This window comes from Notechis scutatus, chromosome 1, assembly GCF_049901735.1.
Source record: "Notechis scutatus isolate UNSWTSFEM ecotype Mainland chromosome 1, rNotScu1.2, whole genome shotgun sequence".
NCBI lineage: Eukaryota > Metazoa > Chordata > Lepidosauria > Squamata > Elapidae > Notechis > Notechis scutatus.
This window is the reverse complement of record NC_142009.1, coordinates 329,649,873-329,672,158: the sequence shown is the minus strand read 5'-3', so window position 1 is coordinate 329,672,158 and position 22,286 is coordinate 329,649,873. Positions and strand designations below refer to the sequence as shown.

Genomic DNA, 22,286 nt, shown 5'->3' with positions numbered 1-22,286 from the left:
ATCCATTATTCCTTGTCTGGCCTTCGGGTGCTTTAGAAAATAGCTTGATCCCTTCCTCTCTGTGGCAGCCCCTCTAATATTGGAAGACTGCTATCATGTCTGTCCATCTGTCCGTCTGTCCGTCTATCCATCTATCTATCTATCTATCTATCTATCTATCTATCTATCTATCTATCTATCTATCTATCTATCTATCTATCTATCTATCTATCTATCTATCTATCTATCTATCATATTTATTGGCTGCCCATCTTACCACAGAGTTACTCTGGACAGCTTACAATATTAAAATATAAAACTATATAACTATATAAAAATACAAAATATAATAGCTAAAAGATGGGAAGGGAGGGGGTAGGATGAGCGGGGATGGGGGGGCGGAGGTGGAATCTGATATTAATCTATCAGCCACTTCCAACAGGAAGCCCCTCCTTTGGTGCCCCAAGCCAAGTGGCAGAGCCAGGTCTTTAGGCCCTAATGGAAGACGGGGGGGGTTGGAGCTGACCTCTCTCGGGGGAGTGGGGAGGCAAGATGTTCCAGAGGGCAGGCGTAACGGTGGAGGAGGCCCCTCTCCTGGACCCTGCCAGCTGGAATTCTCTGGCCGATGGGATCTGCAGCATGCCTCCTCTGCCGTCACGGGTGGGGCAGGTCAATCTCATAAAAAAATCAGAATCGTGCAGGCAACGGTTTCCACTTACAGAAGTAAAAGTTGGATTTTGAAGATGCCGGATAGAAAGAGAATTGATGCTTTTGAACTTTGATTTGGAGAAGATGCCTAAGAATAATACGGGTATCCAAGAAAGCAAACAAATAGATCATAGAACAAACCAATCCACAGTTCGCACTCAAGGCACAAAGGACCGCACATTATCATATTTTGTGAAGATGTAAAAAAGTCCACAATGCTGGGATAGGTGGGGAAAAAAGTGGGGGGAAATAGCAGCAAGATGGATGGGCTTGATTACAACAGTGGAATACACTCTGCCCGGAAAACCTGATGGGCCAATTAGGAAACAGATTATCCTAGGGGGAAAAAAAAAGATCTCAGCTGTTCGCTAGCAGTTGACATTGATGTAATGGAACATAATCATATCAAACTGCTTAGAGTAATTTGATTGCAGCTGGGTAGAAATGCTTCCCCAAAATAATTGCTGTTGACTCAATTAGCATGAATAAGTGATGATAGATCTAACAGTAGGGTCTGCAGTAATGGGGAACTAGGTTAAGGATTTTGGGTGAATACCGCCACTTTGTCCAATTCTACATGCTGGTGAATTGTGGAGGTAGGCACCGTGGATTTAAGTTTTCAAAAGCTGTGTGTTTCTTTTTTCAAATAGCGAGTTTCAAAGAGTGAGTTGGATCCTATTCTCGTCTCTTCTTGCTTTTTAAGCTTTGTGTCTTCCCTTAGAGGCAACTGCAGTCATTGTGCATGAGTGGAGCGTTCCTTCTTCTTGCGTGGCTCCCCTGAGCGTTTCTGTCCCTGGCTGAGTCTCTTCTCCATCTGGGCTCATTGAAGGCACGGTAAGCAGGGGAAATAGCTGGAGGCAAAAGGTTGTCGAGCTCTGTTTCTGAATAGCGAAAGAGGATTCGTGCGCTTCAGAATCAGTCATGCCATAGCAATACATCAATAATGCATCGGTAATGCCATTACTAGCTAGGCCGCTTGTTTGGCTCGCTGTGTGTGATGGGAAGGCGCACCTCCGTCGCACTGGCTCCCATTTGTGTTTGCGGGTGCACAAGGTGTAGCATTTGGCAATAGGATCCTGGAGACGCCACTGTCGTTTCTGTTTTACATTTGGGGGGGATTCCTCCTTCTCCTTTCAAGATAGGCACTCGTGGAATTCTATGCTTGTGCCTTCCTCATAGTAATGTCAGTGCTCTGGTCTTAGTGCAATTTGGGCACAAAATCGTTCAGTTCAGCTTTATGTAAATCAGGGCAGGCAGTTATGATCCATCCTCTGTTCCTTTTTTTTTGCAGTCATTAAAGTCATGAAATTTGTCAAATTACGAGAGCAAAATTGGGGGAGTGTTTTGTTTTGTTTTTTAAAGGGAATCAACATGGTATCAACAAACATAGGCAGAGGTTCACAGATGTTTTCAGACACCTCAGGCGTACTTCAGGCGACCCATCATCTCTCCTGCACAACTCCAGGAAAGGGAAGGTTGGCAATGCGCCCCCAGCACAATCACCTTGGATATTAGATCCATGCAAATTCTAATTACTGCAGTAAAGGACGGAAAAGCAAACCAGCACTGGTGACCTCTGAAGATGTGTTTCCTCAATGCATTTAATCGGATCACCTGCTAGCCCAGTCAAATCTCCTTGCCAGGAGTTCTGGCAGCACCATCACATTAATCAAACTGACAATTCAGGTAATGCAGACGCTCCGTCCATTTTTCTCCAGGAAGTGCCTCGGGTTCCGTGAGCCCTTTGCAACTGAAGAGCAAGTAGCTTCACTCTAATTCAGGGGTCCCCAACCGCCGGTCCGCGGAACATGTCTTACCGGGCCGCTGGTTGCTGGGCGCCGCCATCTTTTTTTGATAAAAAAGTGCTTCCGGTGAGCTTTTCCGGGTAGAAAGCTCACCGGAAGCACTTTTTCATCAAAAAGATGGCGGCGCTCACGCTTCGGTGAGCTTTTCCGGGTAGAAAGCCATTCCTACCGAAAAAGCCCACCGAGCGCTGCGCCGCCATCTTTTTGATGAAAAAGTGCTTCCGGTGACCTCACCGGAAGCACTTTTTCATCAAAAAAAGATGGCGGCGCCCAGTTGATGCCGGTACCGGGCCGCGGCGCCCAGCTGATGCCGGTACCGGGCCGCGGCATAAAAAAGGTTAGGGATCACTGCTCTAATTGACTCAATTAACCTAAAATTGTGGATTCAAAGGCTCTGATCAATGAACACGTTATGTGACCTGGGTTTGTACTCTAGGCTGGTTCATTGTAGCTATTTATTTAGTGTTATTTGTACTGCTGCCCATCTCACATCTGTGACTCTGGGTGGTTCACAGTAGTTAAACAGAACCAAATAACAATAAACAAAATGCAGGAAAAGTGTAAAAAGCCAATATAGGTAGTCCTTGACATACGGTCACAAATGAGCCCAACATTTCTCTTGTTAAGTGAGATGCTTGTTAAGTTAATTTTGGTCCATTTTACGACTTTTCCTGCCTCCGTTGTTAAGTGAATCACTGCAGTTGATAAGTTAGCAACCCAGTTGTTTAGTGAAATCCACCCCTCTTAAAGCAGTCTGCCTGGGGAATTCTGGGAGTTGAAGTTTGCCTTTCTTAACATTGCTGATGTTGAGAAACATTCTGATTCCACAGACTTCTCCTATACCCCAAATTTGTATTTTTTTATACACAAAATCAAAATCAGTATTGCAATTTTCTAAATGCAATTTTCTGATAGCTTCTAAGCCTGTTGATCCTCCTGGTTCCTAGGAAAAATCAAGGAGAGATCCAACCTAGAACTAAGGAGAAGTCTCCATTGACTTCGCTTGCCAGATGGTCACAAAAGGAGATCACATGATCTTGGGACACAGCAATGGTCATAAATAGGAACCAGTTGCCAAGCATCTGAATTTTGACCACATGACCATAGGGATGCTGGAAGTAACATAACTGTGAAAAACGGCCATAAGTCCCTTTTTTCAGTGCTGTTGGCACTTTCAACGGTCACTAACTGAATTGTCGTAAGCCGAGGACTACCGGTAATCCTGAAAACCAATAATAACCAAGCTAATTAAAAGCAAAATTAAAATAAAAAATATATAAAAGCCACGGATCAATCAGTATAACCATCTTGCAGACTCCAAACTGTATGTAACCAGGTTGGTTGACAAAATCGTATTTTTAGAACCTTTCAAAAGGCAAGCAGGCTTGAGTCCCATCTAACCTCCCAGAGGGGCACTTGGGGGTGGGGTGTGTGTGGAGAAATGATGTTCTAAAGGGCAGGCGCTGTGGCAGAAAAATCTCTCCCTCCTGCATCCCATCAGAGGACACTGCTTAATCAATGGGACTCACAACATGCCCTTTACGGTGGGCTTGATGGGATGAGTAGAGGCAGAGAGGCAGACCCACAAATAAACCACCACAGTCTATGCCCTGTGTAGTTTTATAGGCTATAACATGGATGACATGACCTGGCCAGGTAATGAAACGTCTGCAAGAAAACAAGCAGGCCCAGAGAGCACTAATGACCCCTCATGTCAACCCTGAGCTACAAACATTCTCCTTTACTGGTATACAGAGAATGCCTTGAGCTGTACTGGTGCAGTGGTTAGAATGCAGTATTGCAGGCTACTTCTGCTGACTGCCAGCTCCCTGCAGTTTGGCAGTTTGATCCTGACTGGCTAAAGGTTGACTCAGATCCTTCCATTCTTCCATCGTCAGTAAAATGAGGACCCAGAGTATTGGGGGCAATATGCTGTCTCTGTAAAACCGTTTAGAGAGGGCTGCAAAGCACTGTGAAGCGGTATATAAGTCTAAGTGCTATTGCTACTTACTAGCACGGATGATGTTACTGAGTTTGGGTAATGAAATGTCTTCAAGAAAACAAGCTCAGAGTGCACCAAGGACCCCTCATGTCAATCCTGAGCTACAACTATTCTCCTTTATCGGAGAATTACTTATATAATAAAACCACCCACAGAATCTCTTTTTTTTGTTTTTAATTGTGGACTTCTGGATTTATAAGCTCTGCTCTAGAGGGGTGGCTCAGACACCTGGGATGCAGCTACTGACCTCATCTTTGGCCTTCACCAACTGTTCCAGCTCTTCTAAAGCTGGGCAGGTCTCTTTCCTGATATCGCTTGAGGAATTGTGGCCTCTCTGGGTTTCCAGCTCTGCCACCTATGGGAAATTGGAGAGAAGGAGAATGGAGGTGATTACTTAAAACAGTGTCAGCAGAATTGTTGAAAAGTGATGGGCTACAAAATAATCACGGCCATAAACTTGAGTCTGAAAAAGATATGGATTTGAGATGAACTGGGAACTATGACAAAAAGACCAGGAAAGGAATCGTCTTCTATCCACAAACTGCCCTGAAATTGTTCAAGATCAAGACACTAAGTGGCAATACTCTCATCTGTGCCCAATGCTCTATTTAAGGGAGATAAGTGGAGGAAAAGATCTCAAACTTCACAATTTTTATTTGTTTATTTTGTTCCACCGTGACAATCCATCCATTTTCCGTATCTGAGTTACTGTATTACAATGTTTGCTTTGAACAGGAGGACTGTAAAATTTATGGAGTTTTATTTCTCTTAAAAGAAAGTTAGCAACATGACTGAGAAGATTATTTCTCAAACCCACCGATTACACAGTCTTGTCCCCTGAATGTTACAACCTTAAGCCCAATCAAACCCATGCAGCCCTTTTCTAACTTAATATAATGCATGTTGAAAAATTACTGTGGATAATTTCCAATTTGGTTTGCACCCAGAGCCCTCCCAGTCAATCCCTATATCCAGACCAGAGTAAGCCTACATGTGGCACAGCTAGCAAAATATGATGCCTGATGCTTATTTATTAAAATCAGCAATAGGCAGAAAAAGAGGAAAGCATGAAATGCAATAATGTACACAATATATAATTCATATATCTCTACATCTCTGTACTTATCAAAAGGCAGGGACTTTCCAGAACTACTGGTACAATACTGTGTGTAATGAGCATGGACAGTCCCAAAGAGAATAGCCCTTCGTTATTCAGCTTCTATGTATCTTAACAGCAACAGAAAATAGCAGACCCCAAATGATTCCTCTCATATTCTGCACCATTGAAGAAACAATTTGGTGAGCAGGAGTGATGCATCCAACAATAGAAATAAATAGGAAGCTTACTGAGAAATGTACAATTATTGCTGCCTGAAATTTAGCCTATTCTCCAGACGTGTGCTTTGCCTTTTCTGTACCCTTTCATTTCTTTCAAGTGCAATCACTGCTATTTCTTCTCAATCTCTCTGACACGAACACAAACACAAATGCAAACGTACGCTTTATCAGCTTTCTTAAAGCCACAAACTTCTCTATTCATTCACAGAATTGCTCTTAAATGATCAAACCCGGCACTTTGTAGTTGCTAAAAGAAGGGCATTCACTAAAGGTAAGGCATCCGCTTTGCATACTAAAATTCAATGCTCTCAGCATTTCCAGCTTCTAGGATTTAAAAAAAGTTGTTTTAGAACATGGAAGTACCTATCATGATGAAGGTCACTTGCTGACTGCTACTTGTGGATGGGCATGTCACTAGAAGAATGAGGAAGTTCATAAGATGGAAGGCAGGCCACGCATCTTAAAGCATACTTTAAGACACATTTAAGATATATTTAAAGCATACAGAATACCCTATATCACCAGGCTTGAGATTTTGGGTTTGGACAACCTTGAACTACACCGCCTATGGTTAGACTTAAGCCTAGCACACAAAATTATCTGCTACAATGTCCTACCATTCAATGACTACTTCAGCTTCAACCACAACAATACAAGAGTGCACAACAGATACAAACTCAACGTAAACTGCTTCAAATTTGAGTGCAAGAGTGGTCAATGCCTGGAATGCACTACCTGACTCCATTGTTACATCCTCTAACCCCCCACTCCTTTAACCTCAAACTATCTACTATTGACGTCACCCCATTCCTAAGAGGTCTGTAAGGGGCGTGCATAAGCGCACCATCGTGCCTATTGTCCCCATTTATTTGTACCTATTTCCTGTATTCTTACTCATGTTTATACTTTTACCTATTATCTTGTAAGCGATTGACAAATCAAATAAATAAATAAATAAAAAATACTTGTGGGGGAATTCTGGAAGTTGAAGTCTGCCTTTCTTAACATTGCTGATGTTGAGAAACATTCTGATTCCACAGACTTCTCTTATACCTCAAATTTGTATTTTTTCTATACATAAAATCAAAATCAGTATTGCAATTTTCTAAATGCAATTCCTGATAGGTTCTAAGCCTGTTGATCCTCCTGGTTCCTAGGAAGAATCAAGGAGAGATCCAACCTAGAACTAAAGAGAAATTTCCTGACAGTAAGAACAATTAACCACTGGAACTGGTTAGAGGTTTTGGGTGATCCAACACTGGAGGTTTTCAAGACGAGATTGGATAACCATTTGTCTAGTATAGCACCTCCTGCTTCAGCAGGGGGTTGGATTAGATGACCTCCAAGGTCCCTTCCAACTCTGTTTTTCTGTTATATCTAATATCTAGATCAGGGGTGTCCAACCTTGGCAACTTTAAGACTTGTGGACTTCAACTCCCAGAATTCCTCAGCCAGCAACGCTGGCTGAGGAATTCTGGGAGTTGAAGTCCACAAGTCTTAAAGTTGCCAAGGTTGGACACCCCTGATCTAGATCCATTATACACAAAATCTTGAGACAAGAAAACAAATGCTAGTCTGATGCTTTTTATTTAAGTAAAGTAAAGTAAATGACCTTATATGACTCTTCCTCCTTTTCTTTCCATTCTTTCATACAAAAAGCCTGGTTAGCGGACATACTAGGCCAGGAGTTCAACAAAATCAGAGGCTGTTATATACTGCTCACTCAAGTCTGCAAGATCCAAGGAAGGATGATTGCTTTACACCTTTCCAAAATTATCAAAGGTAGCTGGGCTTCCTCCTGTTCCAGACACTGCTTTGCAAACAGCAGTGAAAACAAAAGAAGCATAGAAGGAAGATTTATTTTGGGAATGGCTCAGTGAGTTGGGGTGCAGAACTTGGCACAGACTTAAAAGGATGCACTAGTAAAATAATGGAGAAAAGGAGAATCCCTGATGTCTTCCTGATATAAATGTAGAATTACAAATTTAGAAAAAGACAAGAGGACACTTGAAATATTCCTATTCTGATGGATGTAAATATAAGCTTAAGGCAGTAAGAACAATCTTACTAAATCAGAACTTAAAAGATGAATTGAGTTCAGTATTCCATACCTCGACAATCCTGTTTTTAATACTGAAGGTTAGCTAGAATTTCTCAGAGTGGTAGATGCAACACAACAGACACCAAGTATTTATTCATTCATTCATTCATTCATTCATTCATTCATTCATTCATTCATTCATTCATTTTTGTCAATTGTTTACAAGATAATCGGTATAAGTAAAAACATAGTTATGAATACATGGATACATATAAGAAAAATAAAAAAAAATAAAAGAAACAATAGGACAGGGACGGTAGGCACGTTGGTGCACGTATGCACGCCCCCTACAGACCTCTTAGGAAAGGGGTGAAGTCAATAGTAGACAGTCTAAGGTTAAAGTTTTTAGGGTTTGGGGAAGAAACCACAGAGTCAGGTAGAGAATTTCAGACATTGACCACTCTGTTGCTGAAGTCGTATTTCCTGCAATCAAGTTTGGTGAAGTTAACCTTGAGTTCGTATCTATTGTTTGCTCTTGTCTTGTTATAGTTGAAGCTGAAGTATTCATTGACAGGTAGGACTTTGCAGTGTATGATTTTATATTCTATACTTAGATCGGACCGAAGGCGGCGTAGTTCTAGGTTTTCTAGGTCTAGAATTTCGAGTTTGGCGGCATAAGGTATTTTGCAATGAGTAGAGGAGTAGAGAACTCTTCTTGTCCATTTCTGGACTTTCTCAACTGCATTAATATCAGATACATAATGTGGGTTCCAGACTGATGAGCTGTATTCGAGTACTGGTCTAGCAAATGTTTTGTCTGCTCCAGTTAGTAGTGTAATATTACCAGAGAAAAAGCTACGTAAGGTTAGGTTAACAACTCTTAATGCCTTTTTGGCTATGTAGTTACAGTGGGCTCTAGCACTTAGGTTATTAGAGATGAGTACTCCAAGATCCTTGACAGAGTTTGGATCATCAACAAGGTCTTGACTATTCAGCCTATATTTTATTTTCTGATTTTTTTGCCAATTTTGTTGTTGTTGTTGTAGAAAGCCATGGCTAGCTCAGGCATGAGAACTATGGCTTCTGTTGGGAGATTGTTGAGTAATGGAGCAATCTTTCCCAATCTGAGGCTCAGCTCCCATGATAGTTTTAACTTGGTTAGTGAAGGAACAGGGATAGAGTGTTGTGAAAACAACAAAAAGTCAAATGAATCCAACAATCTCTCAAGGGGATTAAATTTGGCTCAAAGGGGGCTTAGCTAACTCACCTTTGTCAGTCATTTTGTGAAAACATGTAATCTAGACCAGTGGTTGCCAACCAGTGGGCCAGGGACCACTGGTGGCCCATGAGAAAATTATGGTTGTCTGCAGAGAAATGTCACCCCCAAAGCAATTAATCCAGACTGCGCGGGAACACAAGGCTGCGCCACCCACATGGCCCAGGGGGATACAAGACTTGTGTCGCTTGCATTGCAAACATCACAAGGTAGTGACGGGAGGGGGGAAAGGGTGGAGGCGGGAACTTGCCCCACTCACTCCATGTGCCTGGCCTGGCCCCCGGGCTGCTTCTTTCCACTTCTTTCTTCTTCTGCTGCATGCAAGGAAAGCAGCAGAAGTCTTTCTTTCACTCCCCAAAACTCTGCCAGAAGCGAGACCTCGCAAGGCATCCTGCTGCAAGAGGCTGTGCCATTCTGGCAGAGTTTGGGGGAGAGAAAGACTTCTGCTGCTTCTGCTGCTTTCCTTTCATGAAGCCAAAAGTCTCTCTCTCTTTCTTCCTGAGAACTGAGCTGGAGATGGTATCCTGTGATCCCAAATAAAGAATGATCCATCGGTAGGAAAACGGGATGGGGAATTTTCCTGCAGACTTTTTGGGGGATTTTCCCAGGTCTCTGGGCCACGGGTTTAAAAGTATGAGTTTGGTGGTCCCTGAGGCCCAAAAGATTGGCGACCCCTGATCTAGACAATCCAGCTGTCTTGCTTCCTTATGCAGCCCAGCTGTGGTGGGTGCAACCACTGGCTAAGATGCTGTTGAGGGGGCCATGCCAGGCATGCATCACTTCCTCCGGTGACCTGCCTCCAGCAGGGACAGGATGGGCCCACCTCTTCCTGTCCTGCAAAGAGCAAGGGAGCCCTGCAGAGTTGGGTTGGGTGGGGGGGGAGCCATCCTGCTTGCCACCCCTCTTTGGCACTTCAAAGGATTCTTGGCTGGAGGCACCGTGCACATCTCACACATCCCGTCCCAACCCTCAGGCCACCACTCACCCCACCCAGCTACTGGGAGGCTTGTTTAAGTGTCCTGCACAGCGAAACGCCCGGGGATAATCATCTTTCAGCGACTTGCCCAGGAGAATGGGACAGGGCAGGAGCACTGGCGGACAATTGCTGGGGAAAGAGTACCAGCGGTGGCCCCACCAAGCCTAAATGCACACTGGTGGGTTGGCTATGGTGGGGAAGCCCGTAGAGAAGTGGGCATAAAAATGTGGCCGATGCCAATTGTCCAGTGAGTTTTCTATCCCTATCAGAGAACTCACTAGTAAGGCCTAGCAATTAGAATACACCTTTCAGATTACTGGATTATTAGGAGGAAGATGAATCAAGCAGAGCTAACATAATTTGAGTGCTGAAAAGCACCTTAAAATGCAGGGGAGGTGGGACTACCTTTCCGGAGACTGTTGATCCATTCAGCTTTATTTTTTTCCTATGTTTATCTTATAGAAGAAGGACAGTTTGATGTAGTATTTACAGTACCAGGCTAGAAAGCAGAGAGCATGATTTCTAGTCCTGCCTTACCCACAAAGCCAGTTTGTGGTTTTGGGACACTCCCTCCCTCGGAGATCTAAGAAGGAGAAGGGCAAGAACAAGCTATTTCTGAAAACGTTGCCAAGAAAAATGCAGGGACCTAGCAACTGCAGAAGTCAATGCTGACTTTAAGGCACAAGAGCAAACAAACACTCACATTTGTAAACACAAACTTGACAGAAATCTTCACTGATCTTTTCCCCCAAAAGGAAAAAAAAACATTTGTCATCTGACATTTGTCCCAAGACAATGTAAACATTGTAAACATGCAACTTGCCTCCTTTGGGGAAAGTGGACACATATAATATGACTGCATCTACAACTTAATCCACGTGACATTTTATTAATGCATAAATGCACCCTTGCATAACTAGTAAAATGCCCACCAAAACATTACAAACAAGATTTTAAAGCAACTGTTTTCTTCTCTCACTGAAGACAAAGACATTGTTGGGGGCAATATGCTGACTCTGTAAACTGCTTGGAGAGGGCTGAAAAGCACTGTGAAGCGGCATATAAGTCTAAGCGCTATTGCTATTAGTAGAGCAAAGGAAGATGAAAAATGAAAATGAATGGGAAGGTCTGAAAGAAATAATGAAATGATACGTGTGTAGCACTCTATTCAAGAATTCAGACATTTAAAAAAACTGAAACAGTGAAGTCTTATCAGTTCTGCTTTGGAATGACTGAATGTCCATGTAATTTGGAATCCCAAATTTTAGGATGGCATGTCTGGAGGAGAAGAAGGAGGAGTTGGAAATGGCACATGCTGCAAATGATGGCTTTATTCATTGCCAAATCAGCCTGAATGGCAAAGTGAGGCTGGATTGATCTACAGATAAAATCTATTTAGTCGTACACAGATTCTCAAGGGTAGCAAAGCTGCTGCAGGAAATAAAAATTGTGAATGAAGGTTAAAAGAAGGTCTCTGGGCCGCCTTTCTTAAATCTAGCTTGTCACACACTTTAGCAGTAATGTTTACTCAATAAGTAGGAAAAAGTCTAAGTTTGCCACTGCTCAGCACTAGCTGGCTGCAAGTAGCAATAGCACTTCGACTTATCTGCTGCTTCACAGGGCTTTACAGCCCTCTCTAAGCTGTTTACAGAATCAGCATATTGCCACCAACAATCTGGGTCCTCAATGAAATGTGGAACAAAGCAGGATTTGGGGGAAATAACATGTACAACCTCAGAAGGGCTTCCTTGTGGTACCTTCCCCATAGTTTCCTCACCAAGCCTTACAGAAAACCAATGCTCCATCAGAATTTGGTGTGCAACCCAAAAGCCAGATAGCAACATGTATTTTTTTACATTGCAAAATACCACACAGAGAAGCCAAACTGATTGTATTTATTAGAGAGTCACCTCCCTTCCAACATTTCAACACAGGTACACACACTTACAATAGTTCATTCAGTTCAATGTTACAATGGCACTGAAAAAAGTGGCTTATGGCTGTTTTTTACACTTATGACTGATTCAGCATCCCCATGGTCACATAATCAAAATTCCAACGCTTGGCAACTGACTCATATTTATGACAGTTGCAGTGTCCCAGAGTCATGTGATCCCTTTTTGCGACCTTCTAACAAGCAAAGTTTAATGGGATAGCCAGATTTACTTAATAACCATGTTACTAACTTAACAATTGCAGTGATTCAGTTAACAATTGGGATAAAAATGGTCGTAAAATGGGGCAAAACTTACTTAACAAATGTCTCAGTTAGCAAGAGAAAATTTTGGGCTCAACTGAGGCCATAAGTCAAGGACTGCCTGTATTTAACCTAGCTTATTTTCACCATGGAAAATGTACGACAGATGAATGAGACAACAATTCACAACAATGAATGAGAGCTGAAATTCTAAGAACTCAAATATGCACCTCATTCAATGTTTTTGTTAAAACATCTTTCAGCAAATAGGTTTTTCTAGCTATTTTATACCACCAATAGAAACATAAACAATGCGGGGAAAGGAAAACAATGCCATTTTGTTACAACTATCCTAATTTTTTTAAAAAATCTTATAAGAAACAGAACAGTTTCAGCAGCTTAATCTGTTTTATTTAGTTATTTCAAATGTCAATACTTCCCTTTTTATAACCGATGAAGAGGGCGCATTTATGGAAGTGAAAATAAAGTTTGAGAGTTTCAACATTTTATTTGTACATGTGAATGTTAAGATAAAGGCCAGTTGTTCAGTTAGTCATTCACAGTGGTTAAGTGAATCTGGCTTCCTCATTTGATTTTGCTTGTCATAAGGTTGCAAGAAGGGATCACATGACCCTGGAGCACTGCAACCGTCATAAATATGAGTCAGTTGCCAAGCGCCTGAATCTTGAGCATGCAATCACGGGGATGCGGCAATGGTCATTAGTCACTTTTTTCGGTGCTGCTGTAACCTTGAATGGTCACTAAATGAACCGTTGCAAGTCAAGGAGTACCTGTATAGACCTCAAAGGAATATGGTGGAAAAGAGAGGGCTTCCACTAGCCAGGGTGATAGGCCCTGTGAGGGGGGGGAATCAGAGGTGGTATTCAGCAGGTTCTGACCAGTTCTGGAGAACCGGTAGCAGAATTTATTTATTTTTTTGAGAAAAAGTTTTATTGATTTTAACAACGAACAAAAACACATAAAACATAAAACATAAAAGCATCATCCTCCTTCATGAATTTACAGACAGTGTATCGGTTGGTTTACCACTTTTTTGTGTGCATCCATTTCATAGTCTCCATTGTAGTTATGTTACATAATAGCTCATATTATCAATCAACAATTATATAGCCTGATATCATTATTAAACAATCATTTGACTATAATTTTATTAATTCATACTTTAACGAGATAACTATAATTTACTTAATTTATTTTATAACAAATCATAAAGTCATACCAAGTCTACCTTAATAAAATTTTATAAAGATACTATCAAAGAAAAAAAAGAAGAAGTATATATTCATTATTCATTATTTCCTAAGTTTCTAAATATTCTAATATTATATTTTATTATCTAGCCATTGATAGAAAAGGTCCCAAACTTCATAGAATTGTTTATCTTCTTGTTCTCTAATTTCAAATGTCAATCTACTCATTTCAGCACATTCCAATATTTTCTTAATAATTTCTGGTAGCAGAAATTTCGAGTAGTTTGGAGAACTGGCCAATCCCACCTCTGACTGGAGATTTTACAGTATCCTTCCCCTGCCACGCCCACCAAGCCATGCCCACAGAACCGGTAGTAAAAAAAAATTAGAATCCCACCCCTGGTGGGGATGTCCTACTTCCCTCTCCCTCCTCCAGTGGAGAACCTTGAGTGAATCCCTTGGGCCTCCACTCACTCGTTGGCGCAGTGCTTCGGTCTCCTCCTGATATGCTGCCAGCTGCTGCTTCCACTGCTCCACATTGGCATTAGCTTCACGCAAGGCAGCCACCAGTTTGTTGTTATTGTCTTGCAGAGTGAAAAATTCAGCTTCCCACTGGACTTCGCAAACAGACCTGGGAGACACAGGGAGAGGAAAGATACAAAGCCTTGAGACTCTAGAAAGAGTGCAGAGAAGAGCAGACAGGATGATGAGGGGACTGGAGACTAAAATGTATGAAGAACGGTTGCAGGAACTGGGCCTGGCTAGTCTAGTGAAGGGAAGGACCAGAGGAGACATGATAGCAGTGCTCCAATATTTGAGGGGCTGCCACAGAGAGGAAGGGGTCAAGCTGTTTTCTAAAGTACCCAAAGGCCAGACAAGGAATAATGGATGGAAACTGAACAAGGAGAAATTCAACCTGGAAATAAGGAGAAATTTTCTGACAGTGAGAACAATCAACCCATGGAACAGAAGTTGCCCTCGGAAGTTGTGGGAGCGTCATCACTTGAGACTTTCAAGAAGAGACCAGACTCCCATCTGTCAAAAATGGTGTAGGGTCTCCCGCTTGGGCAGGGGGTTGGACTAGATGACCTACAAGGTCCCTTCCAACTCTGTTAATCTGTATTTCACTTATGCTGTACCTTTCTGTCTTTCTTACAGCAGCTGACATACTTTCCATTAATCTATTGTTAATAAAAATGGACAACAAAGTAGGGGGAGGCTTTCTAACAAGGGCTTTGAGGGCAGGTATATTTGGAGCAGAGGTGGTATTCAGCAAGTTCTGACCAGTTCTGGAGAACCGGTAGCGGAAATTTTGAGTAGTTTGGAGAACCAGCAAATACCACCCCTGACTGGAGATTTTACAGTATCTTTCCCCTGCCACGCCCACCAAGCCACGCCCACAGAACTGGTAGTAAAAAAAAATTGAATCCCACCACTGATTTGGAGATAGTTATCCTGAATTTCAAAGTAAAGGACTTCAAAGGCAGCACGATAAACAGACTCTAAAAATAACCATACCCAATGAGCAATTAAGCAATTGTATTTGAATTAACTGCTGTTTCTCATATTGCTTTCAAGATGTATTTCTGATAGGGAAGGAAAGTTTCAACTGAATCAATATGGTTGTCACCAACGTGTCTAGGAGCCAAGTAAAAACACTATTAAAATACAGTATTATCGATTTAATACAGCATTAAATCTTACCTTCTATCAAGAAAAAACTCTGGGGAACTGCAGTAGAGCAACTCTGAAGACACACTGATCCCCAGAGGGAAGCTAGTTGGTGTTTTTAAATTAACGTTTACCTTTAGTATTTAAAAGGCATCAGCTGCCACAACACAGCAAAGATTAACTGTGTGTCCAAGTTGCGTGGAAACAAGTTAACCATAGCCAGCTTTCAAATTATTGGTGCTGGCACTTCTAAATACATCCAGTAGGCCCTCCCTTGTTAAGTACACCATGCTGTGTGTTAAAAGGAAAAAGAAAAAGAACCAGGTCATTCCCTCGTGGTGACATATCAGGATAGAGAAAGAAACAGGGTGGGAATCTATACCTGGGCTCAGAGTAAGGAAATGAATAAATTGCATCACAAGTCCTGATTCAGTTTGAGGGGGGCATGTTTTTGGAAAAACCTGATGAACAAATAAACCCAATCCAACATTCTACTTTCCTTCCCAGGATTTTGATAACAGAGTCGAAGTACAGAGCCTACAGGGGGAATACAACTGCAAAAAAAGAAACAGGATGAGAACACCCTGCTACTATAGCTAATTTGTCTGAATTACCACAGTTCTAGAAGTCCCACCAGTCATGTCACATGTAGAACACAGAAGCAGCTTAGCAGCTCACTGACTGCTACAATAGTGTTTTTTTTTTCTGCATTCCAAGCTGCATTAAAATTTTCTCAAAGTTAATTTCTCCCTTGATTTGGGGGATTCTAAAAGGATTCACTCATATTTCCAAAGCAGAAGCAATGAACCTAGAGTAATTTTTGTTTCCTTTGGTACATTTTTATGGGAGCTTTTCAACATAAACAAAAGTGGCACAATTTCATCTGGACTAACAATCACTTCTGATCTCAGAACTGGTGGTGTAATTATGGCAACTCTTGAAAGAGTAGTGCAGGAGGCCCGAACAAAAGTTAAATTTGACTTAAGTGAATTTACACGCAATTCATATTGGACACAGTCTATGCTGCAGTAACTTATTTCAAAACGTTCTTGCTCACTTGTGTGAAAAATTACAGCTTGATAACAAAAGTTAGAGGTCTCTGGAGGCTGCATTCAAAGTTTCTCAGACTGCATCAGTGAATTAAAAGTTCCTAGAACGGCTTGTAACAAAATAAAAATAATAGCAGCAATACCACACGAGATGAAATTAGCAAGAAACTGAAAATTTTGTGAGGAAGCTATGCTTCCTCTGTGTTAGCAACGTTCATTTCTCAAACACTGCAAAAGACAGTATTGTTGCGGCTATGCATAAAGTTGTACCTATGTATGCAAAATGCCCAATATTGATAAAAACTATAAAAAAGCTATTTCTTGGAATCGCATTAGTGTGTTTTCCACCCCAGGTATTTATTAATACATACATGTACACCGATAATAGAGAGAATTATGCCAATGAATGCGGGGAAATGAGTGGTACAATAATCAGTGCATACTCTAATTTAGCATTTAATTTTAGACATTTTCCTAGAGATCTGAATTTAGCAGGAGCAAAATGCACAGCAGAGTGAATACTAAAGGAGCAAAGCAGGAAATCTTCATCACGAGCTGAATGTGGCACTCTAAAAAAAGAGCATTTCATCCATTAGTAAAGAACAAAGTGTTTGTGCGCATGAGAGAAAGAGAGAGAGAGAAATAGTATACTTAAAGAGAAGGAAGTGCTCTGGTGTGCAATGCTGTAAAAGCTGTTCGATCTGTTCCTGGGATTACACAGCTGCCCTTTGAAGCTGCCATGTGAGCCACAGGAAAAAATGTGGCTGTTTTAAGACCTGTAGATACACGCTATTTTCTCACTCTAAAGCACCGTTTGTAGACGTGTGGAGACAGCCATGAAGAAGATATGTGACGGCCATTAGCAAAGCTTAAGCTTAGCTTGAAAAGACAGGAAAAAGTAGGAAAGAAATTCCAGATTGCCCCATGTCAATTCCCTCTAGTGTACAAGAGAAACACCATCAGGTTTTCTATACTCTTATGTTATAGCCTATTATATCAATAAAGCAGAGTTCCAGTATTTTTTGTGGTAATTGTTTCCTGACCTGGTTTAAGTTAAAGGGGTGACATTTGGGGGGTTGAATCCAAAGCAAAAGATTCTGAAAAGTAACAAATCCACTGGCATTTAAAAAAAATTAAAAAAGGAAATACTATCTCAGCATCTTCTTGATAAATCCATTTGCTTTTGTTAAACCATTCGGTGTAAAATGAAATGCAGATTAGGTATCCATGTGAATCATTCCGTAACTGGTCGCTCACCCTTCAGAGAGCATTTTTTTAATGCGCTCTCTTTCTGTGGTCATCTCCATGTCAGCACTCTGGCTCCGGAACAGTTTGTCATCTCCGGGACCATTGGAACTAATGATGGTGCTGGCCAGAATCTGTCAAGCAAAGGAACATGACAGTCAGACACGTGAAGGGCGAGGTCGACTTTGCTATCTTCAAGGCAGCTTGCTAAGGAATTATTCTATCCTTTCCCCCACACCCACATACACACATACAAAAAAAGGCATCTCGACTGGCAGAGAAGGCATGCTGTAGGCTAAGGGCCCTCAACCTTTAGGGCACCAGGGACCAGTTCTGTGGGGAGAGGTTTTTCCGTGGACCGGAGGCAGCATGGTTTCACATGCTGCCTGTATCCCTCAGGTGGGGCTTCACTTATTTGTGCGGCCTGGTTGCTGGCATGCCATGGACCAGTGCCAGTCCATGGGCCGGGGATTGGAGACCCCTGCGGTAGGCCATCAGGGATTTCTAGCAGGCAGGGTCTTTCTCTTCCATGGCTCCTGCCCTTTGGAACATCTTGTCCTCACCCACCTCACCCCAAGTGAAATCACTTCCCAACCCTCCTCCTGACCTTCTACAAGAGCATGGAGACCTGGCTCTGACAGCTGGCTTGGGCCCCAGTGGAAGAATATTACCCTTGGAGATTGTGGATGGACCAATAGCATATCCCACCTCCCTCCCTCCCACTAATCCTACTCCAGTCATAATTTATAATCTGTATTTTTATGGAAATTAGATAAATGCATCCGTGATTTTATTGCTTTTACTGTGGCAAGCCGTTCAGAGTCGCCTTGCGGTGAGATGGCCGGCAAACAAATTTAATCAATCCATCTCCAAGTGATTAATCTCAGCACCGCGCTAGAACTTCTGAACCTGTCCAAGATCCAGGGAATCTAAAACATTCAATCTGAGAATGTCATCCCTCTCTTTCTTATATCCAAACCTAGAATAGCATTCTTGTCTTTTTCTTAATTTTTGAGAGAATGCTATTCCCCTGAAATTCTTTGCTGCTTGTACTAAAATTATTCTGTTAAAATGGTCAAATAACACTCATATGGCCAAAAGCTTCAGTTTCAGAAATCCCATGTAATCATGACAGTGATTCTATTAACTTCCTCTCTCTGCTCTCTTCCAGGGTTAGTTAAGTTTCCTCTCATTCTCCTCTCCTCCAGGCCAATAGACTCCTCTGACATCTTCCTCCTCCTCCTCCTCCTGTACTACTAATCCATCTGTGACCAGCCTAGGGAACACATGTCTTTCATCCTCCAGATCCATCTACCCTTGTTACCCAGGAGATCAGAGGAAAACAGCCATCCCTTGGTGGTGTTGTGAAGGAACAAGCAAAAATCCCTGGTGTCTACTTCCTTCTCTTCTAAGCAGCAAGCAAGCAGGGGAAATCAAAGGCATAATTTGTGGACACATGTAAATCACTCAAAATCATATCCTAAATAGGGAGTCCAAGCTGTAGAAGCTCTCTACTGATACACTCAACCAAGTCAATTAAACCTAGTGGTTGCGTTCACGCAACGTACTGAGCAAATCTGATTCATTTGTTTTGTGGGTTGGCATGCTGTGAAACCCCGTTTATGATACAGTGCATTGTATTAAGCTAGAATGGTAACCAAGTTATGGAATATGCAGAGTGAAAGAGAAAAAAAACAATGGAGTGTAGTCCCTCCTAGTTCTACCATTATCTACTTAAAAGAAGTGGGACCCCTGGGATAAAAACAGTAATAAGCTAAAGTTGAAATGAAATTCAAAAAGCCCATTTCTTGTCTAGCAGCACAAAACATTCTGTTGCTGGCCCTTAGAGCCAGCTATTAAATTGTTTCTTAGCTACCTTATTGCCACAAAGCCTGATCCTGTTTCCTTGTTTCTTGACTTTTTTGTGGTTGCATCCGCACACTTAGCTTGACATCTGCTATTGCTAGGATCAAAGGACCTTATCTCAATGGTAAAGGACCTTTCTTGTCAACAGAAGTTCCCAGTTTAGACCTCAGTATCTCCAATTAAAACGTTCTCCAGCAGCCAGCGAGAGGATCAGTTTTGGATCTTAGAGAGCCACTGACAGTTAAAATGGATAATACTTGGCAAAATCTGGCATGGGTGAACACTGGCTGCATGCAGTTCACCTGCTGCTTTTTTGCAGCCTCTCAAGCTCCCCCCCACCCCCCAAAAACAAATCACACTAAATTCATCCGCAATGCTGGATTTTGCCACTGTGCAATTTCTTTACAAAAATAACAATGAAAACAAATTGTGAGCCTCTGGGCTTTTTCATTTTATTTAAAAAAAAAATCCATGGGCCCTGACTACAAAAAAAGATTTGCTGTCTTTGACAGAGAGGTTGACCTGAATCATGCTTAATTTACAGTGAATTCGGCCATCCCACTAAGGACCGGTGGATATGGGACTTAATCCCTCCAGACTTACTTGATGGGAAGTCAAACTGAGAGCGGGGCTGGTTAGTTCAGTCTTATCCTGTGATTTCTCTCTGGCCAAGCGAGCAGCTTCTTTTACTTCTTGGAATTTTGCTGCAAACTGTTTTTAGAGTGTACAGAACAGAAGACAAACAGAATACAAAAAAGACAGTCATCTACCGCTCTGGAACTTCCAAACTAAGCTGTGAAACTGCAACCTTCATTTTATCACCTTCTCACCCTCCCCTGCCATCTTTCCTCTCTTTTGCTGAGGACTGTTCATTTCCACATTCTAAATGATAGGAAATCAATGTTTTCTGGACAGGAGTAAGAGTTTGGCTGCAGGAATAAGAGTTATAAGCACTTTTCCAGGACTGAGTTTCAAAGTAACTGTTACTTTCAGAAAACATTTTTGTTGCAAGAATAGGAAATGCTGGGAAGCAGCCATTTACAATGAATCTGTAGAGTTGGAAAAAAATTGTCACCTCATCCCTCTTATTTCTCCTTTTGGTATAGGAACCTTGCAATTAAGGCATCCTTCCTTAACTATTTCCAGTCAAGATAACTCACCACTACTGAATACAGTCTACCATTAATCAGCAACTGCCCCTAGAAGGAATTTTTCCTATGTTTATTCAAAATCTTTCCTGCAATTTGCACTATGAAGCAAACACAGAAGGGTCTTCAAATAATTGAAGATCTACTAACATAATCTACATAGTTTTATGCCTCACTATTTAGCCTGAATAATTACAGAATCATTCATGGTACGTATCATTGTTTATACAAGACAAATTGGTTAAGAGTTTCAGCTTCAAATTCCTGTTTAGCTCACTGGATGAGACAATCTCATATACAGTGTAGTTTCTCTTACATTCACCTATCTCACAGGATGATTGTGAGAAAAAAAAAGACAAGGCGAAACCCTTAATACTTTAAAAGTATTATACATAATAAAGAGGTATGGTAATTCAAAGAAAACAGTAGGTAAAATATCAGTTTATAATGATCATAATACTTTCGAAATGTAAATTTCATCTAGTGCTAAAAATACCGTATATTAAATCATATATCAAGCAAGCCGTGTGTGTGTGTGTGTGTTTTCTTCTCTCTTGTCCAAAAGAATGGCTGTTAAGGAAGATGAGTCATGTTTATATCAACCTTCCCTAATCCGTTGGCCTCCAGGTCGGTGGAAGTAGAATTCCTATTCTTCTCCTGCCAATGGCTTTGCAGGTTGGGATTGATGGTGACATAGTCCAATACTTATTTACTTACTTTACTTTATTGTCATTGCACCTCGTACAACGAAATCAAACACCATCTTCAGTGCACATCATGACCATGAGCATGAAAATAAACACAAACACACATCCTTCACCCTTCACCCATTGAACCAGAAACCCCCAACACCACACCAACATTGCACTATACAGAAGAATTCAGAAGAGGTACTGCCCTGGGATAGAAGCTGTTTTTCAGCCTATTTGTCCTTGTTTTTATTATCCTGTATTGTCCGCTAGATAGTAATAGTTTAAAAAAAAAGGATGAGATGGATCTTTGAGAATGGTTTTAACTTTCTTAAGGCAGCAGGAGCTATAAAGCTCTTCCAAAGAGGGGAGAAGGCAACCCATGATCTCCTGGGCAATGACATTAACGCTCTGGAGTGCTGTCCTATCTGCCACTGTGCAATTGGCAAACCATACAGAGGTGCAGTAAGTTAAGATACTCTCTGTGGTGCAGCGGTAGAAGGTCACCAGCAGTTTCTCATTCAGTTGTTGTTTTCTGAGAAGCCTCAGGTAGTATAATCTCTGCTGGGCCCTTTTGACCAGGGCTGCAATGCGGGCACCCCAGGTCAGGTCCTCTTTTAGGGTAACACCCAGAAACTTAAAACTGGCCACTTGCTCTACTCAGTCTCCATTGATAAGCAAGGGCTGGATGTCTGGTCTGTTCCTTCTATAATCCACTATAAGCTCCTTGGTCTTATTGGTGTTGAGGACCAAGTTGTTGTCTCCACACCACGAAAGCAACCGGTCCACCTCATCTCGGTAGGCAGACTCATCCCCCCTGGAGATGAGTCTCACCACTGTAGTATTATCTGCAAATTTAGCAATAGTATTACTAGCGTGAGTGGGAATGCAGTCATGCACATAAAGGGTATAGAGTAAGGGACTCAACACGCAACCCTGTGGTGTACCAGTGTTAAGAATAAGGGCTGAAGAGGTATGATTACCTAATCTGACCCTCTGTGAGCGGCCAGACAGGAAATCCATAATCCAAAGGCAGAGTGATACACCATGAAAAGTGGGGAAACTGATCTAATGTGGTTGCCAGT

At 41.8% G+C, this 22,286-nt stretch overlaps 1 protein-coding gene across 6 annotated transcripts in view; it reads right to left on the bottom strand.

Annotated features, from left to right (window-relative positions):
* HOMER3 (homer scaffold protein 3) overlaps positions 1-22,286 on the bottom strand; it is a 48,832-nt gene that overhangs the window by 5,767 nt on the left and 20,779 nt on the right. For 5 of the 6 annotated variants that reach the window (XM_087951695.1, XM_087951701.1, XM_087951692.1 and 2 more), the window contains 4 exons: positions 19,968-20,075; positions 17,511-17,632; positions 14,008-14,164; positions 4,742-4,849 (listed from right to left, as the gene is read on the bottom strand). In XM_087951695.1, the coding sequence (XP_087807821.1) occupies positions 4,742-4,849; positions 14,008-14,164; positions 17,511-17,632; positions 19,968-20,075 (495 nt within the window). Of the gene's footprint in view, positions 1-1,296; positions 1,569-4,741; positions 4,850-14,007; positions 14,165-17,510; positions 17,633-19,967; positions 20,076-22,286 lie in introns of those variants that run through there. The other variant, XM_087951716.1, reaches the window with a different exon arrangement.